The following is a 25,076-nucleotide window of genomic DNA, read 5'->3' on the forward strand; positions in this document are numbered from 1 at the left end:
AATTAAAAACATGGATTTGGGACCAGGTCTTTGGGTAATCTGGCAGATAGACAAAGGACAAGGAACGACTAGAACTGATGGACTTGACAATGTGGAATTGAATTTATGGACTCTGAGCTGGCAATCATTGAGCATTAGATTGGTTTTATGGATTTTGATGTATGATGCATAATGGATTGTTTTAATTGTTTTAATTACTGTTTATATATGTTTTATTTTTATCTGTTATTGTGTTGGCATCAAATTGTGCCTTTTGTAAGCCTCCCTGAGTCCCCCCTCGGGGGTTGAGAAGGGCGGGGTAGAAGCGCGATAAATAAATAAATAAATAAATAAATATGACTTCATTTGGTTGGGATGTTTTAAGCCACCCCTTTCACAGCCCTGATCTCACATCCAGCGACTATCATCTGTTCACTAAATTGAAGGAACACCTGGGTGGAAAACACTTTTCCGACGATGAGGTGAAAATCGAAGTGACGAACTGGCTAAAAAAGGTGGAGGAAAACTTCTATGACACAGGCATCAAAAACTCATCCCACGGATGACAAAATGTATTGAATTGAATGGTGATTATGTGGGAAGATAATGTAAACCTATGCTACAATCCATATAATTTTTATTAAAATATATTCATTCTTTGTATTTAATAAAAATCTTGTAACCTTACTTTTCGGATAACCCTCAAAAACTGCATTCTGTTTGGGGCAAGAAGGGAAACTGGCATCATTATGAATATCTCAGCTGATTCCACTAACAGGGATATTGGGGCAAGAATCCTTTAGCTTTCTGCTTTATGAGCTGATCCTCGGCAGCCGTGAGAAATGTAAAGATACGTATTGCAACTCGGTGTTTGACTAAGTCAGGTGGAAGCTACCAGCTCCACGATAACATTGTTATGAGGAAAGTGGCACCGGCCCAACCCTTGACATGTTCCAAAGAGCAGCGTGTTAATAATCCTCCCACTTTATAGCCACACAAGGATTGTTGGTTGATCTGTACAGTCAAAAGTCCATTTCCGGCCCACACTGTGATGAGACATCTATGATTTGCTTGCTCTGTGTTCACAGCCTCTCCCTCGATGACCCAGGAAAGGTGTGTCTGGGGATTATGGGGCTCTTTTCCTCAATGAGGCTTTCCTTTAAAGGTATTGAGATGAGCTCAGAAAACGCTGCGCTGAATCACCAGGTGCCATTATTCTTGCCCCTTGTCCCAATAAGCTCATGGCATTGGAAGGGACCTCACTTCCGCCTTGTACACACAGATAAAGATATTTGTCATGTTCCCACTTTTGTGGGAGTCCTTTATAATCAATATCTGGCTTGCCGGAAAAATCCCTACATGACTTTTGTGGGGAAATGCACACTTCTGCTTGTAAGGAAAAGGGAGATGGTGTGTTTAAACTGCAAGAAGGAGTTGTTCCACCTTTTAAGGTCATATTGCTATTTCAGGTTGTGTATGTATCATGCTAAAAATGCCAGGGAATTAGCACTGCTTTGGGCCCCTCTCCACTAGATGGCATCAGGCTTCTTACAGAGCTTAGATGTTAAAGTAGGAACAAGTTTTACTATTGTCAAAGACTTTCATGGCCAGAATCACTGGGTTGTTGTAGGTTTTTTGGGCTGTATTGCCATGTTTCAGAAGCATTATCTCCTGACATTTTGCCTGCATCTGTAGCAAGCATCCTCAGAGGTTGTGAGGTTTCACAACCTCTGAGGATGCTTGCTACAGATTCAGGCGAAACGTCAAGAGAGAATGCTTCTGGAACACGGCCATACAGCTCAAAAAACCTACAACAACCCAGGGACAAGTTTTGCTTGTCTTCTGCTAAACAGTCTTTATCCAATCTAGGATCATCTATATGTGTTTAACTGCAATCTCATAGACGTTCCACTCAAACAGATCGAGAGACTGCAATCTGAGACAGAAAGGGCTTAATCTCCAAAGAATAATTTCTGTGCTGGTGAGAGTCTCGTTTAATTTTGGATTAATTTGCTTTTACAAAGTGAAGGTTGTAAAAGAGGAGAATTAAGCCACAGGCTGTAGGTCCGTATTTCTCAACCTTGAATTATTCAGATTGTATGGACTTCAACGTGTAGACCAGGCTGGGCAATATTATTCCAACACACTGAGAAGGAAAGCTGCTGCCAAGTCACCATCCTCTCTGATTGGAAAGTGGCAGAATGGAAAGGGAGCCCCAAAGATAATCTAGTCCAGCTCTCTGTCAGTATAGGAATGCACAACTAAGGCCTAGCGCAATGGTTATCCAACCTCACTAAAAAAAAGTCCAATGGAAACCACATCACCTTCCAAATCTGTCTTGCCAAACTGCAGATCCCACAACACTTAAAGTGGGACTAAAATGATATAACAATGCAGTCTAGACTATTTTTGGTCACACTCAAAACATGTAATGCAGGGGTTTCTAGTTTCTCCCAAACATATTTTTAGGTGAAGATGAGAGTAAGACAAAATTAACATATGTCACCACCTCAAACTTCCAAGGAATCCCAGGTGGTATAGGCTCTATTTCAGAGGAAGGTAAAGTAAAGGTAAAAGTTTCCCCTTGATGTTAAGTCTAGTTGAGTCTGACTCTGGGGGTTGGTGCTCATCTCCATTTCTAAGCCAAAGTGCCGGCATTGTCCATAAACACCTCCAAGTTCATGTGGTCGGCATGACTGCATGGAGCGCCCTTACCTTTCCGCAGAAGCTGTACCTATTGATCTACTCACATTTGCATGTTTTTGAACTGCTAGGTTGGTAGAAGCTGGGACTGGCAACAGGAGCTCAGCCCACTCCCCGGATTTGAACCACTGACCTTTCAGTCAGCAATTTCAACAGCTCAGCAGAGGAAGGAACTGGCAAAGCCACCTCTGGGGATTCCCAGCCTAAAGCCCAGTGAAATCCATAGAAACTTGAAGATGCATACCTACACATTTAAGAACTATCACATAGTCGTGGAGTGGGATCAAAGTGTGATGGGATACAGAAAGATGCCAACTGTTACCCTGGCCATGCAACCTTTGTGCTTTTTTGCATTGGTTTCCTCAAAAGTATTAACCCCAATATAGATTTCATGAGGAGCATTCCTATTTCGGGGGTGATGACAGCCTGGTGTGTCGGGGGAGGTAAACCAAATGGACTCTTGGCTTCTAAACATGCAACTTTGGCTCATTTGCTGGATGCAGCTGCTTTGGGTGAATCACCCGTTTGGGTTGGCCATGACTCATCTGAACTGAACCGAACTGGAGTGAGGCTATGTCCAGAGATAGACCAGGAAGCCTACTGATACATCTCTCGATGATTTGCAACTTCCCCATCTTTAACAGGAGCTGTAATCAAAACTCCCCATTCTATGCCTTCAGGACAATGGCAAGTTATGGGAACCCGACAAAGGACCTATTACTTGGCCAGATTTTTTCCGAAGGAAGTTTTTCATCACTTTCTTTATAGGCTGAGAAAATAAGACTCATCCAAGGTCATGTACCTGGGATAGGATTTTGAACCCTGTTTGTCTTGGTGTCCTTTATTATACAAGATGTCCCTTAGAGGACTGTCAGATATACCTGGTTTTAAGGCATGTTCTCTTCTTCATGGTTGGAGAACTGTACCTTCTATGTACACAAAGAACAAGATGCCAAGAGCCCCAACACAACCAATAGTGAGGAATGCTGGGAGTTCAGAGTCCAGTTATCCACCAGTATACAATTGTTTATTGCCTTTCTACTGTCTCCAATTTATTCCCCCCTGCCAATGTTTGGGGAATCCAGAATGCTCCTGGTTGTGCTCAAATGCTCGTCTTCACCAAACACCCTCAACAAGGTATAGAACCATAGAATCATAGAGTTGGAAGAGACCTTGTGGGCCGTCCAGTCAGGCAGAGTTCCACTGCTGAACAGCTCTCACAATCAGGAAGTTCTTCCTCATGTTCAGATGGAATCTCCTTTTCATCCAGTCCAACCCCATTCTGCCAAGAACCAGGAAAATTGCATTCAAAGCACCCCCGACAGATGGCCATCCAGCCTCTGTTTAAAAGCCTCCAAAGAAGGAGCCTCCACCACACTCCGGGGCAGAGAGTTCCACTGCTGAACAGCTCTCACAGTCAGGAAGTTCTTCCTAATGTTCAGATGGAATCTTCTTTCTTGTAGTTTGAAGCCATTGTTCCGCTGCGTCCTAGTCTCCAGGGCAGCAGAAAACAAGCTTGCTCCCTCTTCCCTTTGACTTCCTCTCACATATTTATACATGACCATCATGTCTCCTCTCAGCCTTCTCTTCTTCAGGCTAAACATGCCCAGCTCTTTAAGCTGCTCCTCATAGGGCTTGTTCTCCATACTCTTGGTCATTTGAGTCGCCCTCCTCTGGAACATTCCATCTTGTCAACATCTCCCTTCAATTGTGGTGCCAAGAATTGGTCACAGTATTCCAGGTGTATATAACAGCGCTTCATGCAGTCGTGCTGGCCACATGACCTTGGAGGTGTCTACGGGCAAAGCCGGCTCTTCGGTTTAGAAATGGAGATGAGCACCATACCCCAGAGTTGGACACTACTGGACTTAATGTCAGGGGGAAACTTTTACCTATTCCAGGTGTGGTCTGACCAAGGCAGAATAGAGCATGGCTAGCATGACTTTCCTAGATCTAGACACTAGACTCCTATTGATGCAGGCCAAAATCCCACTGGCTATTTTAGCTGCAGCATCACCTTATTGGTTCAACTTATTGTCCATGAGGACTCCAAGATTTTTTCCACATGTCCTGCTCTCGAGCTAGGCATCGTCCCCCATTCTGTCTCTTTGCATTTCATTTTCTCTGCCATTACATTGTTGGCTCTCTGATGGAAAGTGCTGCTTCTCTGATGGAAAGTCTAATTTTAGCAGCTGAAGAGCTTTAAGGATTTGACTAAATTATTGTCAGGAATATCTAGCATCGAACCAAGACCCAATATGGCCTAGATGTGGTGCCTCTCCTACTTGGCTCCTTCTCTTGCTTTTGTCCCTGGTCTCATATTGACTCCAGACTCAGGAACCGGAGGGAAGGAGGAATCCTTCTTTGCCCTTTGGAGGGTTTATTTGTCTTTTTTTTCTCCAGCATCGTGTGGAGGTGATCAAAGCCACCTTTGATGCAACAGAGCTCCTTCTCAGCTGTAAACAAACTGCAATTCTATTCCTATTTATTTATCAGCATCATGACAGTGCAGAGACGGCTTGGCTGACCAGCCGGCCAAAGCAGAGCCGGGCCTTACATCAAACAGGGAGGGCAGAGCAACCTTTAATAAGATGCATCTGGGAGATACTGGAGGACCCAGGATGGAGCCACAAAGAGTGGAGGCCAGATCCAAGAAAACAGTATGTTTAGTGGAGAGATGGGTTCAGGAGGCTGCTATAACCCCGTGGCAATCTTGGAAGACCACAGACCTTGCTTAGGGTTGCCATATGCATGTCTTGGCAGCATTTTCTCCAGGTTTTAGCCCATCCAGACCATTGTCGGGACCAGATTGCAAGTTTCCATTGAACAGAAAATACAACAATAACAATTACATGTTTCTTCATTTCCAAGAGACACGTTCTCCCCTATATAAGCATCCCTAAAAATGGGGTGCATCTTAGAATTGCAGGTGTGTCTTGTGTATTTTTGTTGGTGGTCGTGGAACTGAAATTAGGGTGCATCTTACAATTAAAGAATTACGGTAATAATGACGTTGGGGGCCTGCCCCTCCTCACAACTCAAAGCAGGGTGCACCATCGCCAAAAAACATAGGTGAAACTCAAGGCCATGATAATATATAGACTAAAATACATAGATTAGAAGACATTAACATCATAGGTAAAGGTAAAGGTTCCCCCCTGACAGTAAGTCCAGTCGTGTCCGACTCTGGGGTGTGGTGTTCATCTCCATTTCTAAGCCGAAGAGCCGGCATTGTCCATAGACACCTCCAAGGTCATGTGGCCGGCATGACTGCATGGCATGCAGTTACCTTCCCTACCTATTGGTCTACTCACATTTGCAGATTTTTGGACTGCTAGGTTGGCAGAAACTGGGGCTGACAGTGGAAGCTCACGCCGCTCCCCGGATTCGAATCTGTGACCTTTTGGTCAACAAGCTCGACAGATCAGCGGTGTAATCCACTATGCCATTAACATCATACATATTGATAAAATGTAAAGCTAGTCCATCTTATTGCTTAATATGTTCTAACAATGTTGGGGGATTTCTAAGCTAGTAGTATGTTATTGAGACCCTGGTGGCACAGCAGATTAAACTGCTGAGCTGCTGAACTTGGTGAGTGAAAGGTCAGCAGTTTGAATTGGGGGACGGGGTGAGCTCCCTCTTTTAGCACCAGCTTCTACCAAGCTAGCAATTCAAAAACATGCCAATATGAGTAGATCAATAGGTTCCGCTTTGGTGAGAAGATAACGGTGCTCCATGCAGTCATGCTGGCCACATGACCTTGGAGGCATCTCAATGCTGGCTCTTTGGCTTAGAAATGGAGATGAGCACCACCCTTCAGTGGTGATTGGCACACTGAGTGCAGTGGCTAAAGACCTTGGCCTGCACCTAAAAACAAACAACGCTGACAAAATTCTGCAAAAATCCACCGTGCTTGGATCTGCACGCATTATTTGCCGATACATTATACAGTCCTAGAGACTTGGGAAGCATCAGGAATGTGATCAAATACAAAAGCCAGCAGAATGATCTTGTTTGCTGTGTGCTCATCTTGTGTATCTAATAATAGTAATAATAAGCAAAGTATGGATTGTCAATGTTGTAATCCCAGCTGACAGCAAGACTGAAGAGAAACAACTGGAAAAGCTGACACGATGTGGGGATTTAAAGATTGAACTGCAAAGACTCTGGTACAAGGTGGTCCCAGTGGTGATCGGCACACTGGGTGCAGTGCCTAAAGACCTTGGCCTGCACTTAAACACAATAGGCACTGACAAAATTACCATCTGCCAGCTGCAAAAGGCCACCTTACTGGGATCTGCACACATTATTTGCTGATACATCACACAGTCCTAGACACTTGGGAAGTGTCCGACATGTGATCTGGTGCAACAGCCAGCAGAGTGTCTGCTGTGGACTCATCTTGTGTTTCAAATAATAGCAATAATAGAGCAAAATGCATTATTCGCCGATACATCACACAGTCCTGACGTGTGATCCAATACAACAGTCAGCATGGAGATCTTGTTTGCTGTGTACCAATCTTGTGTTTCAAACAATAATAGTGCAAAGATACAAAAATGTATGGGAAATGCAGCACAGAAGAGGTAAAGAGTAATTACAGGAATATCTGGCTAATCTAAATGTGCAAAATCTGTTACAAAAGCAAAGCCCTTCAATTTAATAAACTAAAATGATCAAGGGTCTGGAGAACAAACCCCATGAGGAGCGGCTTAAAAAGCTGGGCATGTTTAGCCTGAAGAAGAGAAGGCTGAGAGGAGACATGATAACCATGTATAAATATGTGAGGGAGGAGGGAGCAAGCTTGTTTTCTGCTGCCCTGGAGACTAGGATGCGATGGGACAATGGCTTCAAACTACAGGAAAGAAAGGAGATTCCACCTTAACATGAGGAAGAACTTCCTGACTGTAAGAGCTGTTCAGCAGTGGAATTCTCTGCTGTGGGGTGCGGTGGAGGCGCCTTCTTTGGAGGTTTTTAAACAGAAGCTGGATGGCCATCTATGGGGGTGCTTTGAATGCAATTTTCCTGCTTCTTGGCAGAATAGGGGTGGGACTGGATGGCCCATGAGGTCTCTTCCAACTCTAGGATTCTATTATTCAATTTATTTTTTGTGCCAATAAATAAATAAATGCCTGAAAAACATAAAAAAATGGTAAAGCTAAAATGCAAAAATATGCAAAATAGTAACAACATAGTGATAGCAATATCCCTAGCCTAGGAGACTGCAATGCCTCTGAATCTCTCCTGACTGTGAGAGCTGTTCAGCAGTGGAACTCTCTGCTGCGGAGTGTAGTGGAGGCTCCTTCTTTGGAAGTTTTTAAACTGAAGCTGGATGGCCATCTGTCGGGGGTGCTTCTTGGATTAATTTAATTTTTTTGTGCCAATAAATAAATGCCTGAAAAACATATTTTTGCAAAAATGCAAAATAGTAACAACATAGTGATCGCAATGTCCTTAGCCTAGGAAGCTGCAATGCCTCTGAATCTCTACCAAACCTGAACAATTGCAAAAAAAAAAAAAAAAGAAATTCCTCCTAACCACACACAAAACAGATCTCCTCCAATCCCTGTGTGTTTTGCACCTATTTGCAGATGACGTGCAAAAAGAAACGCCCCCTCCTCCCCCCTTTATAATACACATCCTCTTTTTTTCCTGGTTGTTTGATTGGGCAGCTTATTCTTTTGTTTAGCAAGCTAAGCCTTTTCTCTATTGGTTCTCCGAGCTGTCAATCACGAGGCAGGAGTGGGCGGGGCTTGCTAAACCCTGGGAAAGCGCGTGAGGGCCCCCTCCTCCTTCCACGCCCCCCCTCCACCCTCCCACCCTGCGCGCGCTCTCGTTTTCTCTCTCCCCCCTTTTTTTTTTGCATTTGCAAAACCTTGCAAAAGAAGGCGCAGCTTCTTTTTTTTTTGCATGCAGGACCATTTAATGCTGTTTTGTTTTGGTTTTTTGTGTGCATGCAATTAAATTAAAGGAAAAGGGAGGGGGGAGAGCAGGAAGGGGGAAAAAAGGGAGGGGGGGCCTGGAAATCAAGGCGTTTCCCTTTCTCTCTGTTTAAATGCAAGCTCAGGCCTAAGAAGGAGGAGGAGGAGAAGCAGCAGAAGGAAAAGCTTGGTTCTCAATTTGGATTATTTGCTTCCCTTTCCCGTCCTTTTGCAAAGGTTGGAACCCGAAAGGAAGCGACTTTCTTCAAGGATTTGGAGGCGGAGAGGCTTGGAGCCTGATTTATCGCGGGATTAAAGCGAGATGGCCGGTGTGGACGGGCCTGGCCCCTTTGGACCTGGGAGAAAAGGGCCTTTAGGACCTCCTGTCGACACCCCATTGGGATATTAAGGATTTATTTTTTTGCATTAAGGCACCTAAATATATATATATTTGGCCTAAATTGGTTTGCAAAATCCAAAACCGCATTGGGATCTACTACGGATTTGCCTTTGCATTAGGACACCTCAATATATGATTCCTCCATTCGGTCTTGTTTTGGCAAAAGGATTTGTTTTTGCATTTGGGAGCTTTTCCCCCCCTTTTTCTGCTCCTTAAGGAACACAAACAAAAGGACAAACAAGGCGGAGACATCATTCATTCTCTGAGTGAGTGTGACTCCATTTGGGATCCATCTTTTGCACCGGTTCGATCCCGCTTTTGACAGCCCAGCCATGTCTGCCAAAGAGAACCCTTGCAGGAAATTCCAGGCCAACATTTTCAACAAAAGCAAGTGCCAGAATTGCTTCAAGCCCCGGGAGTCGCATTTGCTCAACGACGAAGACCTCAACCAGGTAAAAGTTACTTCCTAAGTCAAGAGAGAGAGGTGATCTATTTACAGCCTGCCCTATTTAAAGAAGAGGGGCAGAGGTTCTCTTGGAAGATGAATGGTCATTATAGCTGCAATTATGATACTATTAATAATAATAATAATAATAATACTATTGCTACTGTTGTTGCTGTAGAGTTGCAGAGGTTGTTACACTATTGCTACTGTTACTATTGCTACTGTTGTTGCTGTAGAGTTACAGAGGTTGTCTCTTGGAAGGTGATGGTCATTATAGTTGCAGTTGTGATATTATTATTATTATTATTATTATTATTATTGCTGCTATTGTTGTAGTGGTGCATAGGTTGCCTTGGAAGGTGAATGATCATTATAGTTGCTGTTGTGATATTATTATTATTATAATTATGATACTATTATTAATAATAATAATATTACTATTGCTACTGTTGTTGCTGTAGAGTTGCAGAGGTTGTCTCTTGGAAGGTGAATGGTCATTATGGTTGTAGTTGTGATATTATTATTATTATTATTATTATTGCTGCTATTGTTGTAGAGTTGCAAAAGTTGTCTTTGAAGGTGAATGGTCATTATAGTTGCAATTATGATATTATTATTAATAATAATGTTACTATTGCTACTGTTGTTGTAGAGTTGTATAGGTTGTTTTGGAAGGTGAATGGTCATTATAGTTGCAGTTATGATATTATTATTATTATTATTATTAATGTTACTATTGCTACTGTTGTTGCTGTAGAGTTGCAGAGGTTGTCTCTTGGAAGGTGAATGGTCATTATAGTTGCATTTGTGATATTATTATTATTATTACTATTGCTGCTATTGTAGAGTTGCAGAGGTTGTCTTGGGAGGTGAATGATCATTATAGTTACAGTTGTGATATTATTATTATTATTATTACTATTGCTCCTCTTGTAGAGTTGCAGAGGTTGTCTTGGAAGGTGAATGATCATTATGGTTGCAGTTGTGATATTATTATTAATATTATTATTGCTGCTATTGTAGAGTTGCAGAAGTTGTCTTGGGAGGTGAATGGTCATTATAGTTGCAGTTGTGATATTGTTGTTGTTGTTGTTGTTGTTGTTGCTATTGTTGTAGAGTTGCAAAGGTTGCCTTGGAAGGTGAATGGTAATTATAGTTGCAGTTATGATATTGTTATTATTAGTAATAATATTACTCTTGCTACTATTGTTGTTGTAGAGTTGCATAGGTTGTATTGGAAGGTGAATGATCATTATAGTTGCAGTTGTGATATTATTATTATTATTATTGTTCCTATTATTGTTGTAATCTAATTGAAGAGTTGCAGAGGTTGTCTTGGAAGGTGAATGGTCATTATAGTTGCAGTTGTGATATTATTATTATTATTATTATTATTATTATTACTATTACTATTCCTGGTATTGTTGTAGAGTTGCAGAAGTTGTCTTGGAAGGTGAATGGTCATTATGGCTGCAGTTACCCTACCATCATTATTATTACTATTACCATTGCTGGTGTTGTTGTTGCAGTTGTGATATTATTATTAATATTATTATTACTATTGCTGCTATTGTTATAGAGTTGCAGAAGTTGTCTTGGAAGGTGAATGGTCATTATGGCTGCAGTTACCATACCAGCATTATTATTGCTATTACCATTGCTGGTGTTGTTGTTGCAGTTGTGATATTATTATTAATATTATTATTACTATTGCTGCTATTGTTGTAGAGTTGCAGAAGTTGTCTTGGAAGGTGAATGGTCATTATGGTTGCAGTTGTGATATTATCATTATTATTACTATTACTGCTACTGTTGTTGTAGTAGACTTGAAGAAGTTGAATGGTCATTTTGATTGCAGTTGTGATATTACCATAACTATTGTTGTTGTTGTTGTTGTAGAAATCTAATGAGGGGTTGCGGAGGTGGCCTTGGAAGGTGAATGGTCATTATGGTTGCAGTTTTGATATTATTATTATTACTATTGCTCCTGTTGTATAGTTGCAGAGATTGTCTTGGAAGGTTAATGGTCATTATGGTTGCAGTTCTGATGATGTTAATGTTGTTGTTGTTGTAGAGTTGCAGAGGTTGTCTTGGAAGGTGATGGTCATTATGGTTGCAGTTCTGATGATATTGATGATGTTGTTGTGGAGTTGCAGAGATTGTCTTGGAAGGTGAATGGTCTTTATAGTTGCAGTTGTGATATTACCTTTGTTGCTGCTGCTGTTGTTGTAGAGTTGCAGAGGTTGTCTTGGAAGATGAATGGTCATTATAGTTGCAGTTCTGATATTGCAATTGCTCCTCTTGTAGAGTTGCAGAGATTGACTTGGAAGGTGAATGGTCATTATGGTTGCAGTTGTGATATTGTTATTATTACTATTGCTGTTGTTGTTGTAATCTAATTGAAGAGTTGGAGAGATTGTCTTGGAAGAAGAATGGTCATTATAGTTGCAGTTCTGATGATATTATTACTATTGTTGTTGAGTTGCAGAGATTGTTTTGGAAGGTGAATGGTCATTATGATTGCAGTTGTGAGATTATTACTTTTGCTGCTGCTGCTGTTGTAGAGTTGCAGAGATTGACTTGGAAGGTGAATTGTCATTATGGTTGCAGTTGTGATATTATTATTGCTATCACTATTACTCTTGTTGTTGCTGCTGCAGCTGTTGTAGCAATCTAATCCACTCACCTGGGTCTAATGCTTAGATTGGGGATGCATCTACAGCAGGCATGGGCCAACTTTGACCCTCCAGATGTTTTGGACTTTCCGGAAAAGGGAAGGGCCCGAGGCTGTTAGGAATGGTGGGAGTTGAAGTCCAAAACACCTAGAGGGCCCAAGTTGGCCCATGCCTGATCTACACTGTTTTACTGCTATGTAAAACAGCGTAGATCAGGCTGCTATGGAAGCTGCAGTGTGCCAGCTGGTAGTATTCCAAGACCTTGTGAAACTATGGTCCCTGTCTACACTGCAGGATGGATGTGGTTTGACTCCACATGGGAAGATAGGAGTTGTGGTTTTAGGTGACCTTTGGCCTTCTCCACCAAACTACAACCCTCAAGGGTTCCTTCAGATTGAGACTTGGCATCTCCAAGTAGTCTGAAACTGCACTAATTCTACAGTAGAGCAGTGCCCCAAGAGAAAGTGGGAGTTGTAGTTTTAGATAACCTTTGCAGAGGTGTCCCAAGAGTTTTGACATAGGTATGTATTATTATGTATATTTGTGTGTGTATAGATGTGAATATGTGTGTTTGTGTGTACGTGCGTGTATACACACACACATTTATACCCTGCTTATACCCAGAGCAGATAGAAATGTTAGAAAATAAAACTATATATATGTGTGTGTGTGTGTACACACACACACATATACATACATACACAGAGAGATAGACAGATATCTTCCCTGAGTCCTCTTGGGGAGAGGGGGCAGGTTACACATACACACAAACTGAAGACAAATACACATAAATAGAATTTAAACCTAGGAGTACTAAAAAGTCTCCTTGTGGAGAGAAAAAGCAGGGTATAAATAAACATGATAATTATAATCACACCAGAAGCGACTTGCAGTTTCTCAAGTCACTCCTGACACGACAAATAATAATAATAATAATAATTAAAAAAGAGTTAGAAACATTTAAATAGTTGAAAATCTATCAAAATTGTGTGTGGAGAGCAAAAGCGGGATATAAATAATTATATATATGTACATATAAACAGTATATATACACACACACATATATATAGCAGGTATAGCATATGTGTACACACAGAGAGTATATATAGATGTATGTGTATATAGACATACACATATACTATATCTCTCTCTGTGTGTGAATATATATATACACAGACACATACATATATAGAGTATATATACACTACATATATAAATGTGGGTGTGTGTATATATATGTGTGTGTGTGTGTAGCTGGCATAGTATATGTATACACACAGAAAGTATATATAGATGTATGCGTGTATATATATACATACACATATACTGTATGTGTGTATATATATATATATATACACACATACATATATACACTATCTATATGTAAATGTGTGTGTGTATATATATATGTAGCAGGCATACATATATACACTATCTATATGTAAATGTGTGTGTGTATATATATATGTAGCAGGCATAGTATATGTATACACACAGATAGTATATATATAGATGTATGTGTATACTATATGTGTATATATAAACATATGCATATATACAGTATATATACACTGCATATATGTAAATGTGGGTATATAAACAGGTATATGTAAACATACACAGAGAGTATATATACATGTATGTGTATACAGATACATACACTGTATGTGTTTATATATATATATACACACACAGCATGTGTTTAATATGTATATATTCATACACAAACAGTCATATACATACGTACATAAACATTTTTATATATTGTGTGTTTGTATGATACATGGTATATGTGTATATCTATAGAGAGAGTATATATACATTACATATATATATAAATGTGTGTGTGTATATATATATGTGCTTGGCATAGTATATATATGTACTTGGCATAGTATATGTATACACACAGAGTATATGTATACACACAAACATATACAGTATATGTGTGTGACATAGGTCAAAACTTTTTTTTTCTAGGGGTCCCTCTGGTGCATCTACACACAGTAGATAGCAGTAGATACTTAATGTGAGATATATATGTATTTATATGTGTGTGTGTCATAATCCAGACCTGGGAAAATGCAAGTATCCTTGCAAGAAGGATTTGAACCATCCAAGAGAAGCTCCAAAGTGAATCAGGTTGGCCCTTCTTTTGCGTCCACTGGGCAGTCTTTCTTAGGCAAGGAGGGGGCATGGAAGGCCTCCCTAAGCAAATGATTTACTGGGTTGCTGTGAGTTTTCCGGGCTGTATGGCCATGTTCAGGAAGCATTCTCTTCTGGAACATGGCCCAATAAGCACGGAAAACTCAGAGCAACCCAGTGACTCTTCCACAAATGATTTACACTTGGATTCTCTCTCCCCCCCCCCCCCCCCACTTCTCCTTCCCCCCTCCTTTTGCACTACTTCTGACAGCCATGGTTACAATCCTATTATGGAAATGAGATCAGTCATATTGCAGAGCCAGGAGGCCGAAGGGAAAAGGAAGGGAGGGGTAGAGGGCAGAGAAAGGGGGATGGACACAGAGAGAGAGAGAAAGAAAGAAGAGAATGCAGTCTGCAAGCCAATACGGAAAAATGCATGGGAATCAGAAATAACATGGAAAGACTAGGAAAGAAAAGGCTGCTGCCTGGAGTCTAGTGATGTCTCTTTCTCCAGAGCAGCCCTTCTCAACCTGGGGATCGCGAGGGGGTGTCAGAGGGGTCATCAAAGACCATCAGAAAACATAGTATTTTCTGTTGCTCATGGGGGTTCTGTGCGGGAAGTTTGGCCCAATTCTATCATTGGTGGGGTCCAGAATTCTCTTTGATTGTAGGTGAACTATAAATCCCAGCAACTACAACTCCCAAATGTCAAGGTCTACTTTCCCCAAACTCCACCAATGTTCACATTTGGACATATTGAGTATCCGTGCCAAGTTTGGTCCAGATACATCATTGTTTGAATCCACAGTGCTCTCTGGATATGTAGGTGAACTACAACTCCCAAACTCAATAATAATAATAATAATAATAATAATAATTTATGTATATATCGCTGTATCTCCCCAAGAGGACTCAGAGCAGTTTCCAAGTAACATCCAATGCCCACCAAACCCTTCCAGTATTTGCTATTGGTCGTGAGAATTTTGTGTGCCAAGTTTGGGTCAATTTCATCATTGGTGGAGTTCAGAATGCTCTTTGATTGGAGGTGAACTATAAATCCCAGCAACTACCACTCCCAAATGTCAAGATCTACTTTTCCTAAACTCCACCAGTGTTCACATTTGGGCATATTGAGTATCTGTGCCAAGTTTGGTCCAGATCCATCATTGTTTGAGTCCACAGTGCTCTCTGGATATGTAGGTGAACTACAACTCCAAATCTCAATAATAATAATAATAATAATAATAATAATAATAATACTTTATTTATATACTGCTATATCTCCCCGAGGGGACTCGGAATGGTTTCCAAGTAACATCCAATGCCCACCAAACCCTTCCAGTATTTGCTATTGGTTGTGAGAGTTTTGTGTGCTAAGTTTGGGTCAATTCCATCATTGGTGGAGTTCAGAATGCTCTTTGATTGTAACTGAACTATAAATCCCAGCAACTACAACTCCCAAATGTCAAGGTCTACTTTCCCCAAACTCCACCAGTGTTCACATTTGGGCATATTGAGTTATCTGTGCCAAGTTTGGTCCAGATCTATCATGGTTTGAGTGCATAGTGCTCTCTGGATGTAGGTGAACTACAACTCCAAAACTCAATAATAATAATAATAATAATAATAATAATAATACTTTAATTATATATCGCTGTATCTCCCCGAGGGGACTCAGAGCGGTTTCCAAGTAACATCCAATGCCCACCAAACCCTTCCAGTATTTGCTATTGGTCGTGAGAGTTTTGTGTGCCAAGTTTGGTTCAATTCCATCGCTGGTGGAATTCAGAATGCTCTTTGATTGTAGGTAAACTATAAATCCCAGCAACTACAACTCCCAAATGTCAAGGTCTACTTTCCCCAAACTCTACCAGTGTTAACATTTGGGCATATTGAATATCCGTGCCAAGTTTGATCCAGATCTATCATGGTTTGAGTGCATAGTGCTCTCTGGATGTAGGTGAACTACAATTCCAAAACTCAATAATAATAGTAATAGTAATAGTAACACTTTATTTATATACTGCTGTATCTCCCTGAGGGGACTCGGAACGGTTTCCAAGTAACATCCAATGACTACCAAACCCTTCCAGTATTTGCTGTTGGTCGTGAGAGTTTTGTGTGCCAAGTTTGGTTCAGTTCTATCGCTGGTGGAATTCAGAATGCTCTTTGATTGTAGGTGAACTATAAATCCCAGCAACTACAATTCCCAAATGTCAATGTCTATTTTCCCCAATCTCCACCAATGTTCACATATGGGCATATTGGGTATCCATGCCAAGTTTGCTCCAGATCCATTATTGTTTGAGTCTGCAGTGCTCTCTGAATGTAGGTGAACTACAACTTCAAAACTCAAGGTCAGTGCCCACCAAACTCAGTATTTTCCGTTGGTCGTGAGACTTCTGTGTGCCAAGTTTGGTTTAATTCCATCCTTGGTGGAATTCAGAATGCTCTTTGATTGTAGGTGAACTATAAATCTCAGCAACTACAACTCCCAAATGACAAAATCAATCCCCTCCCCCAACCCCAGCAGTATTCAAATTTGGGCGTATTGGGTATTTGTGCCAAATTTGGTCCAGTGAATGAAAATACATCAGGAATATCAGATATTTACATGATGATTGATAACAGTAGCAAAATGACAGTTATGAAGTAGCAACGAAAACAATGTTATGGTTGGGGGTCACCGCGACATGAGGAACTGTATTAAGGGGTCTCGGCATTAGGAAGGTTGAGAAACACTGTCCTAGAGTCTCAACCAATTCAAACAGAGTTTGTGGCAGCCACAAAAACAAAGTTTCTGGAGGATAACAACTACTTTAAAAGTAAGTTGTTAAACAGGACATAACACTTTATTGATTGATTGATTTCAAATATTTGTACCCCGTCCTTCTCAACCCCCAGAGGCGGACTCAGGGCAGCTTATAGCCGGCAACATTCAATCCCCGCAAATGCAACAAATAAAACAACAGTTACATAATAAGTAAACCATTAAATTAATTAAAACCCATTTAAAATAGTGCTAAATTGGTTGGCCATATCTAAATCCGAGTGCTGCGACCAACGACTTAGACCGAAGCCTGTCCATAGCCCATTTTCCATAGCATTGTCATCATTTTTATTGTCAGCCTGGTACCTGAATGCCTGGTCCCACAACCTCGTTTTCAATTTTTTCCCGAAGGAAAGGAGGGAAGCAGTTGACCTAATTTTGCTGGGAGCAAGTTCCACAAGTGGGGGCCATTACCGAGAAGGCCCTATCTCTCGTCCCCACCATGCGCGTTTGCGAGGGTGGCGGGATCAAGAGCAGGTCTCCCCCTGAAGATCTTAAGCTCCGAGGTGGGCCGTAGAGGGAGATATGTTCAGACAAGTAAGGTTGAAGTTCTAGAGGCAGGGGGCCACCACCAAGAAGCCCTGTCTTTCGTCCCCACCAAGCGCGTTTACAACAGTGGCGGGATCGAGAGCAGGTCCTACCCGGAAGATCTTAAGGTCCGAGGTGGGGCGTAGAGGGAGATACGTTCAGACAAGTAAGCTTGAAATTCCAGAGGCAGGGGGCCACCACCGAGAAGGCCCTGTCTTTCGTCCCCACCAAGCGCGTTTACAACGGTGGCGGGATCAAGAGCAGGTCCTACCCAGAAGATCTTAAGCTCCAAGGTGGGGCGTAGAGGGAGATACGTTCGGACAAGTAAGCTTGTAGTACCAGAGGCAGGGGGGCACCACCGAGAAGGCCCTGTCTCTCGTCCCCACCAAGCGCGTTTGCAATGGTGGCGGGATCGAGAGCAGGTCCTACCCAGAAGATCTTAAGCTCCGAGGTGGGGCGTAGAGGGAGATACGTTCAGACAAGTAAGCTTGAAGGTCCAGAGGCAGGGAGCCACCACCGAGAAGGCCCTGTCTCTCGTCCCCACCAAGCGCGTTTGCAACGGTGGCGGGATCGAGAGCAGGTCCTACCCGGAAGATCTTAAGCTCCGAGGTGGGGCGTAGAGGGAGATACGTTCAGACAAGTAAGCTTGAAGGTCCAGAGGCAGGGAGCCACCACCGAGAAGGCCCTGTCTCTCGTCCCCACCAAGCGCGTTTGCAACGGTGGCAGGATCGAGAGCAGGTCCTACCTGGAAGATCTTAAGTTCCGAGGTGGGGCGTAGAAGGAGATACATTCGGACAAGTAAGCTTGAAGGTCCAGAAGCAGGGGGCCACCACTGAGAAGGCCCTGTCTCGTCCCCACCAAGCGCGTTTGCAACTGTGGCGGGATCGAGAGCAGGTCTTACCCGGAAGATCTTAAGCTCCAAGGTGAGGCGTAGAGGGAGATACGTTCAGACAAGTAAGCTTGAAGGTCCAGAAGCAGGGGGCCACCACCGAGAAGGCCCTGTCTCTCATCCCCACCAAGCGCGTTTGCAATGGGGGCAGGATCAAGAGCAGGTTGCCCCGGAAGGTGGGGCGTAGAGGGAGATACGTTCGGACAAGTAAGCTTGAAGTAGTATTTCAAGCCCTTCTTAGGAAGTAAGGTCTTGAAAGGAGGTCTCCTAGGGAGTAAATGAGGGGCGTAAAGCAGCCTCAGGGTAGGCTGGGTGGATTTATCTCACCGCCATGAGCTGCTCTGAGATGCACGAGCTGCAAGATGTGGCACGTGGGCGCTGTTGTGGGAAGGGGGATCATCGGGAGACGCTATAAATAGGGCCTCTTTCTATAGCACAAGGTGGGCAGGAGCTTCTGGACTACCATCATCATCATCTGTGCTGGGGAGTGTAGGCCCAGCAAACTACACTTGCCTACTCCAGGTCTACAGAGAGAGTAAACCGTCGCTCTATTTGCCATTCTTTCCCTTCCAAGTGGGCTCCAAAAGCATGGAAGCACAATTGCTTTGAAGGAGGTTTGCCCTTGCCTTCCTCAAAGGCTGAAAGAGTGTGTGATTGTGTACTTTCTTAGGCAATTCCTCGTAGCCCGAGGATGGTGGTCCTCCAAGTTTGGTGTCTTGGTGGTGGGTTCGTAGGTGGCTTTGGAGCCCTATTCCTGATACGTATGCTCTCCCACAGTGAGAACATCAGATTCCAGGTGGAAGACGGCTTGATGCGCCTTCCTCTTGGCACATTTCTCCCTTTCGCCCTCTATTCATGCCTCTTTGAATTCCGCAACACTGCTGGTCACAGCTGACTTCTGGTTAGAGCGTTCAAGGGCCAGGGCTTACCAGTTCTTGGTGTCTATGCCACAGTTTTTAAGGTTGGCTTTAAGCCCATCTTTCAGCCTCTTTTCCTGTCCACCTACTCAATGTTTCCCGTTCTTGAGTAGGGAGTAGAGTAGCACAAGGACAGACATCTTCACTGTGTCTGGTTGTGATCCCCAGGTTGTGCCAGTCAGCTTTTGTACAAAATTATTTGTCACACCCACTTTTTACTTGATATTCAAGCAGTGCTTCTTATGTATTTCACACTGGCTGTATTCAGCAGCAGAATAGCAAAACACAGGGGCAGATGTCTTCACTGTGTCTGGTTGTGACTCCCAGGTTGTGCCAGTCAGATTTTGTACATTATTATTTCTGGCATCCATTTTTTGTGTTATATTCAAGCAGTGCTTCTTATAAGTCAGAGCATGGTCCAGAATGACTCTCAGTCTCTATGAAGAAAGTTGAAAAGGAATGTATATAACTTAAGTTAACCTTTATTCACAGCATTCTGGGAAGAGGAAAATCTATATTTTTAGGGTTGGTTTGTTTTTCCGTGTCAGGAGTGACTTGCAGAGGGATCGGCTGGTGCCTGCTGGATGAGCACTTTGGTTTTCTCAATGTTTAGTGGAGGCCAAGCTTCTTGTATTCTTCTGCAAAGGTGTTTAGAGTAGCCTGTAGGTTGTCTTCTGAATGTGCAGAGACTACATTATCATCAGCATATTGGAGTTCTATAACATGTTGTTACCTTAGTTTTGGCTTTCAGTCTGCTGAGGTTAAATAGCTTGCCATCAGTCTGAATATTTATTATTTTATTTATTTATTTCGGGCACTTCTACCCCGCCCTTCTCAGCCCCTGAGGGGGGACTCAGGGCGGCTTACAGCGGCACAATTCAATACCAACAATTCAACAAATAAATTACATAACAGCAATAACCACAGTAGTTAAAACAATCAATTAAAACAATAACAATTAAAAGCCAATCTAGTGACCAACGTTCACCGAGTTCTGATATCCGTAAGTCCATTCGGCATTACCATAGTCCTTTCCAATTTCTGGTCGTCATTATCTTGTCAGTCTGCCAGATTACCCAAAGGCCTGGTCCCATATCCATGTTTTCAGCTTCCTTCTGAAGGAGAGGAGGGATGTTGATGACTTAATTTCCCTGGGGAGTGAATTCCACAGGCGAGGGACCACCACAGAGAAGGCCCTGTCCCTTGTCCCCACCAGCCTCACTTGTGATAGAGGCGGGGTCGAGAGCAGGGCCTTCCCCAAAGATCTTAAACTCTGAGGTGGGACATAGAAGGAGATACGTTCGGACAGGTATGCTGGGCCGGAGCCGTAGAGATGATTTCCACTTCGGTGGGAAGCTTCCCATCAACGATGAAGTGTTGTAATGATTAAGATGGAAAATAAAGTTGGGGCAATAACACATCCCTATTTGACACCTGATTCCACCTTAAATGGGTCACTTTGGGAGGCATTGCTGTCCAAGACTGTTGCCATCAAGACTGCTGCCATCACAGACACATCTGTTGTTTAACATCTATATGCGACCACTTGCTCAGCTGGTTCAAGGTTTTGGGCTTGAGTGTTATCAGTATGCCGATGACACTCAGCTTGTGCTGAAGATGGAAGGCTGACCAGACTCTGTACCCGATTGTTTCCATCAGTACCTTGAGGCCATTACTGGATGGCTGCGTGCCAGCAGGTTGAGGGTGAATCCAGCAAAGACGAAGATCCTATGACTGGGTCGACCGGGCAGTGGGGACATCCAGCTGCCTACCCTGGATGGCGAGGCGCTACGCCCGTCATCATTGGTAAAGAGTCTGGGAGTCCTTTTGGACCCTCTGCTGACGATGGAGGCCCAGGTCTCTGCCGTGAGCAGAACCGCCTTCTTTCACCTGCGGCAGGCTAGACGGCTGGCCCCCTCCCTGTCCAGGGACGACCTAGCTACGGTGATCCAGGCCACGGTCATCTCAAGACTGGACTACTGTAACACCCTCTACATTGGCCTTCCTCTGTCGGTGATCCGGAAGCTCAAGTTGGTACAAAACGCAGCTGCTCGGCTTCTTGTGGGAATTCCGATGAGATGCTACATAACACCAATCTTACTACAGCTGCACTGGTTACCAATTGAGCACCGGATCACTTTCAAAGTGATGGTACTCACCTTTAAGGCCTTGCATGGTCTGCGGCCGATGTATCTGAGGGACCGCCTCACCCCCTACCAACCCCAGAGATCCCTCCGTTCTGAGGACCAAGATCTATTGGAAGTCCCCACTGTCAAGACCTTGCGTCTAACAGCCACCAGACGCAGAGCCTTTACTGCAGTGGCACCATCACTCTGGAATACTCTGCCACCTGAAGTCCGTGCCTTGCGGGACTTACCAGCTTTCCGCAGGGCATGTAAGACATACCTGTTTCGACAGGCTTTTAATGTTTGATATTGCCGTTTTTAAATTGTTTTAAATTGCTTTTAAATTCTGTTAGATTTTAGCCATTCTTGTAAGCTGCTCCGAGCCTCAGGGGAGTGGCAGCATATACGCCCAAATAATAAATAAATAATTAAATTTCTGAACACAGCATTGCTATACATCAGGATAGATAAAAAGTCATGAGGATAGGAGTAACAACAGGCCCTTTTGAACCTTGTACAGCTTTCAGGGGTGAACATTGCAGGACTTAATTGCAAGTTAAGCGTCGGGGGAACAATAACAGGCCATAAATCGGAACAAAGAGGATGATCCTCAGATGTGAGGATGGTACAACCGAACTGTCAGAAGTCTGAATACTTTCCACCAACTTGCCTCTCTTTGGACAGGTGCCGCCCATTTTATTGCTTTAAGGCACCCTAAACTCTCTCCCTTCCTGGCCCAGTCTGCAAACACAAGATCAGCTGTTTGCTGATGGTCTCTGGCTTACTTTGAGAGTCCATAAACACACAACTGAAAGGTGTCTCCTCAGTCATTGCTCCCCAAAAGAGACAAGAGTCACACTGATGGAATAAACCAGTGGTTCTCAACCTTCCTAATGCCACGACCCATTAATACAGTTCTTCATGTTGCGGTGACCTCCAACCATAACATTACTTTTGTTGTTACATCATAATTGTAATTTTGCTACTGTTATGAATCGTCATGTAAATATCTGATATGCAGGATTTATTTTCATTCACTGGACCCAATTTGGCACAAATACCCAATATGCCCAAATTTGAATACTGGTAGGGTTGGGAGGGGAATTTATTTTGTCACTTGGGAGTTGTAGTTGCTGGGATTTATAGTTAACCTACAATCAAAGAGCATTCTGAACTCCACCAATGATGGAATTGAACCAAACTTGGCACACAGAACTCCCATGACCAACAGGAAACACTGGAAGGGTTTGGTGGGCATTGGTCTTGAGTTTTGGAGTTGTAGTTCACCTACATCCAGAGACTCAAACAATGATAGATCTGGACCAATCTTGGCATGGATACTCAATATGCCCAAATGTGAACACTGGTGGAGATTGGGGAAAATAGACCTTGACATTTGGGAGTTGTATTTGCTGGGATTTATCGTTCACCTACAATCAAAGAGCATTCTGAACTCTGCCAACAATGGAATTGAACCAAACTTGGCACACAGTTCTCCCATGACCAACAGGAAATACTGAAAGGGTTTGGTGGTCATTGACCTCGAGTTTAGGAGTTGTAGCTCACCTACATCCAGAGAACACTCTGATCTCAAACAATGATAGATCTGGACCAAACTTGGTACAAATACTCAATATGCCCAAATGTGAACGCTGGTGGAGATTGGGGAAAATAGACCTTGACATTTGGGAGTTATAATAAATAATAATAAAACTTTATTTATACCCCGCTACCATCTCCCCATGGGACTCGGTGCGGTTTACATGAGGCCGAGCCCAAATACAACAATACAAGCAATAATAACAACAATACAAGCAATTAAAATCAAGCATAGACAATAAAACAGTAACATAAGCATTAACAATAAGACAACACACTATTAAAAACTATGGTGGATTTGTAGTTGCTGGGATTTATAGTTCACCTACAATCAAAGAGCATTCTAAACTCTACCAACAATGGAATTGAACCAAACTTGGCACAGAGGACTCCCGTAACCAACAGGAAATACTGGAGGGGTTTGGTGGTAATTGACCTTGAGTTTAGGAGTGGTAGTTCACCTATATCCAGAGAACACTGTGATCTCAAACAATGATAGATCTGGACCAAACTTGGCATGGATACTCAATATGCCCAAATGTGAACACTGGTAAAGATTGGGGGAAACAGACCTTGACATTTAGGAGTTGTAGTTGCTGGGATTTATAGTTCACCCACAACCAAAGACCCCCTTGAACCCCACCAACGATAGAATTAGGCCAACCTTACAACACAGAACCCCAATATCTTGAAAGGACTTCCCTCCAGCCTCACATGCTCTCCCTCGCCCATGCATGTTCACCACTCTGCCATGTGTGGAGCACACCTGCTCTCCCCATCCCACTTGGAGTCTCATAAACAGCCCTTGGCTGAGAGGCCAGGCAATCACATCAGAGGAGGGCCCTTCTATGCTGTGATTGGTCGGCCTCTCAGCCAAGGGACTCCAAGTGGGGAGGGGAGAGCAGGCGTGCAGGTGAACTACAACTCCAAAACTCAAGGCCAATGCCCACCAAACCCTTCCAGTATTTCCTGTGGTCATGGGAGTTCTGTGTGCCAAGTTTGGTTCAATTCTATTGTTGGTGGAGTTCAGAATGCTCTTTGATTGTAGGTGAACTATAAATCCCAGCAACTACATTTCCCATCTGTTTCCAAAAAGGAAGAGAAGGACAGGTGGAGAGATCTTCAGCCTTCTCTGCCAAAGGGGTTCCTAAGACCATCCAAAATAAGTTTTCTGATGGTCTTTGGCGAAGCCTCTGAAGCCCCCTCGCGACCACCTTCCGGGGGCCTCAACTCCCAGGTTGCAATAAACTAGTCCTTATTATCCAGTCTCCAAAGTGGCCATTCTTAACTTCTTCCTTGTTTGGTTTCAGGCCTCTTTTCAAAGATAGGTTTTGCTTGTTATGCTTTTGCATTTCATGAACATGGCCTTAGGAGCCTCAGGTCAAAAGCCAGCAAACTAATGGTTTGAAACAAATAAGAAAAACTGGAGAATGGAGTTCAAATCCCTTTGGTATGTTCCTGCCAGGCCAGGTGTGCCCTCTTCCGGTTTGCCAAGGGCAAAGTGAATAAGCATATGTTGGCAACTTTACTAGGAAACTAGGACAAACTAGGAGAGAACAACAGAGGATGCAGCAAAGAAGATGCTGGCCGACTGGAAAACGACATCTCCTATCAAGGGAAATAGGAGAAGTAGTCTTTCAATTCAAGTAAATCCATTCAGAAATGCTAGCATCTGGTTGGGATGACTCTATCCCAGCATTTCTCAACCTGGGGGTCAAGACTCCTGGCATGGGGTCAGAGGGATCACCAAAGACCATCAGAAAACACAGTATTTTTTGTTGGTCATGGGGGTTCTGTGTGGGAAGTTTGGCCCAATTCTATCGTTGGTGGAGTTCAGAATGCTCTTTGGTTGTAGGTGAACTATAAATCCCAGCAACTACAACTCCCAGATGTCAAGGTCTGGTTTCCAAACTCCA

General features: G+C 43.1%; 1 protein-coding gene across 6 annotated transcripts in view; it reads left to right on the forward strand.

Annotated features, from left to right (window-relative positions):
- Window positions 1–8,475: 8,475 nt before the first annotated feature.
- The window catches only part of LOC132782131 (myosin phosphatase Rho-interacting protein), a 208,197-nt gene continuing 191,596 nt past the window's right edge, over window positions 8,476–25,076 (forward strand). For 4 of the 6 annotated variants that reach the window (XM_067461785.1, XM_067461784.1, XM_067461786.1 and 1 more), the window contains exon 1: window positions 8,476–9,458. In XM_067461785.1, coding sequence (XP_067317886.1) covers window positions 9,339–9,458 — 120 coding nt within the window. In that variant the 5' untranslated portion in view covers window positions 8,476–9,338. The remainder of the gene's footprint in view (window positions 9,459–25,076) is intronic. The other 2 variants (XM_067461789.1, XM_067461788.1) reach the window with 1 other exon arrangement.

This window comes from Anolis sagrei, chromosome Y (assembly GCF_037176765.1).
Source record: "Anolis sagrei isolate rAnoSag1 chromosome Y, rAnoSag1.mat, whole genome shotgun sequence".
Taxonomy (NCBI): domain Eukaryota; kingdom Metazoa; phylum Chordata; class Lepidosauria; order Squamata; family Dactyloidae; genus Anolis; species Anolis sagrei.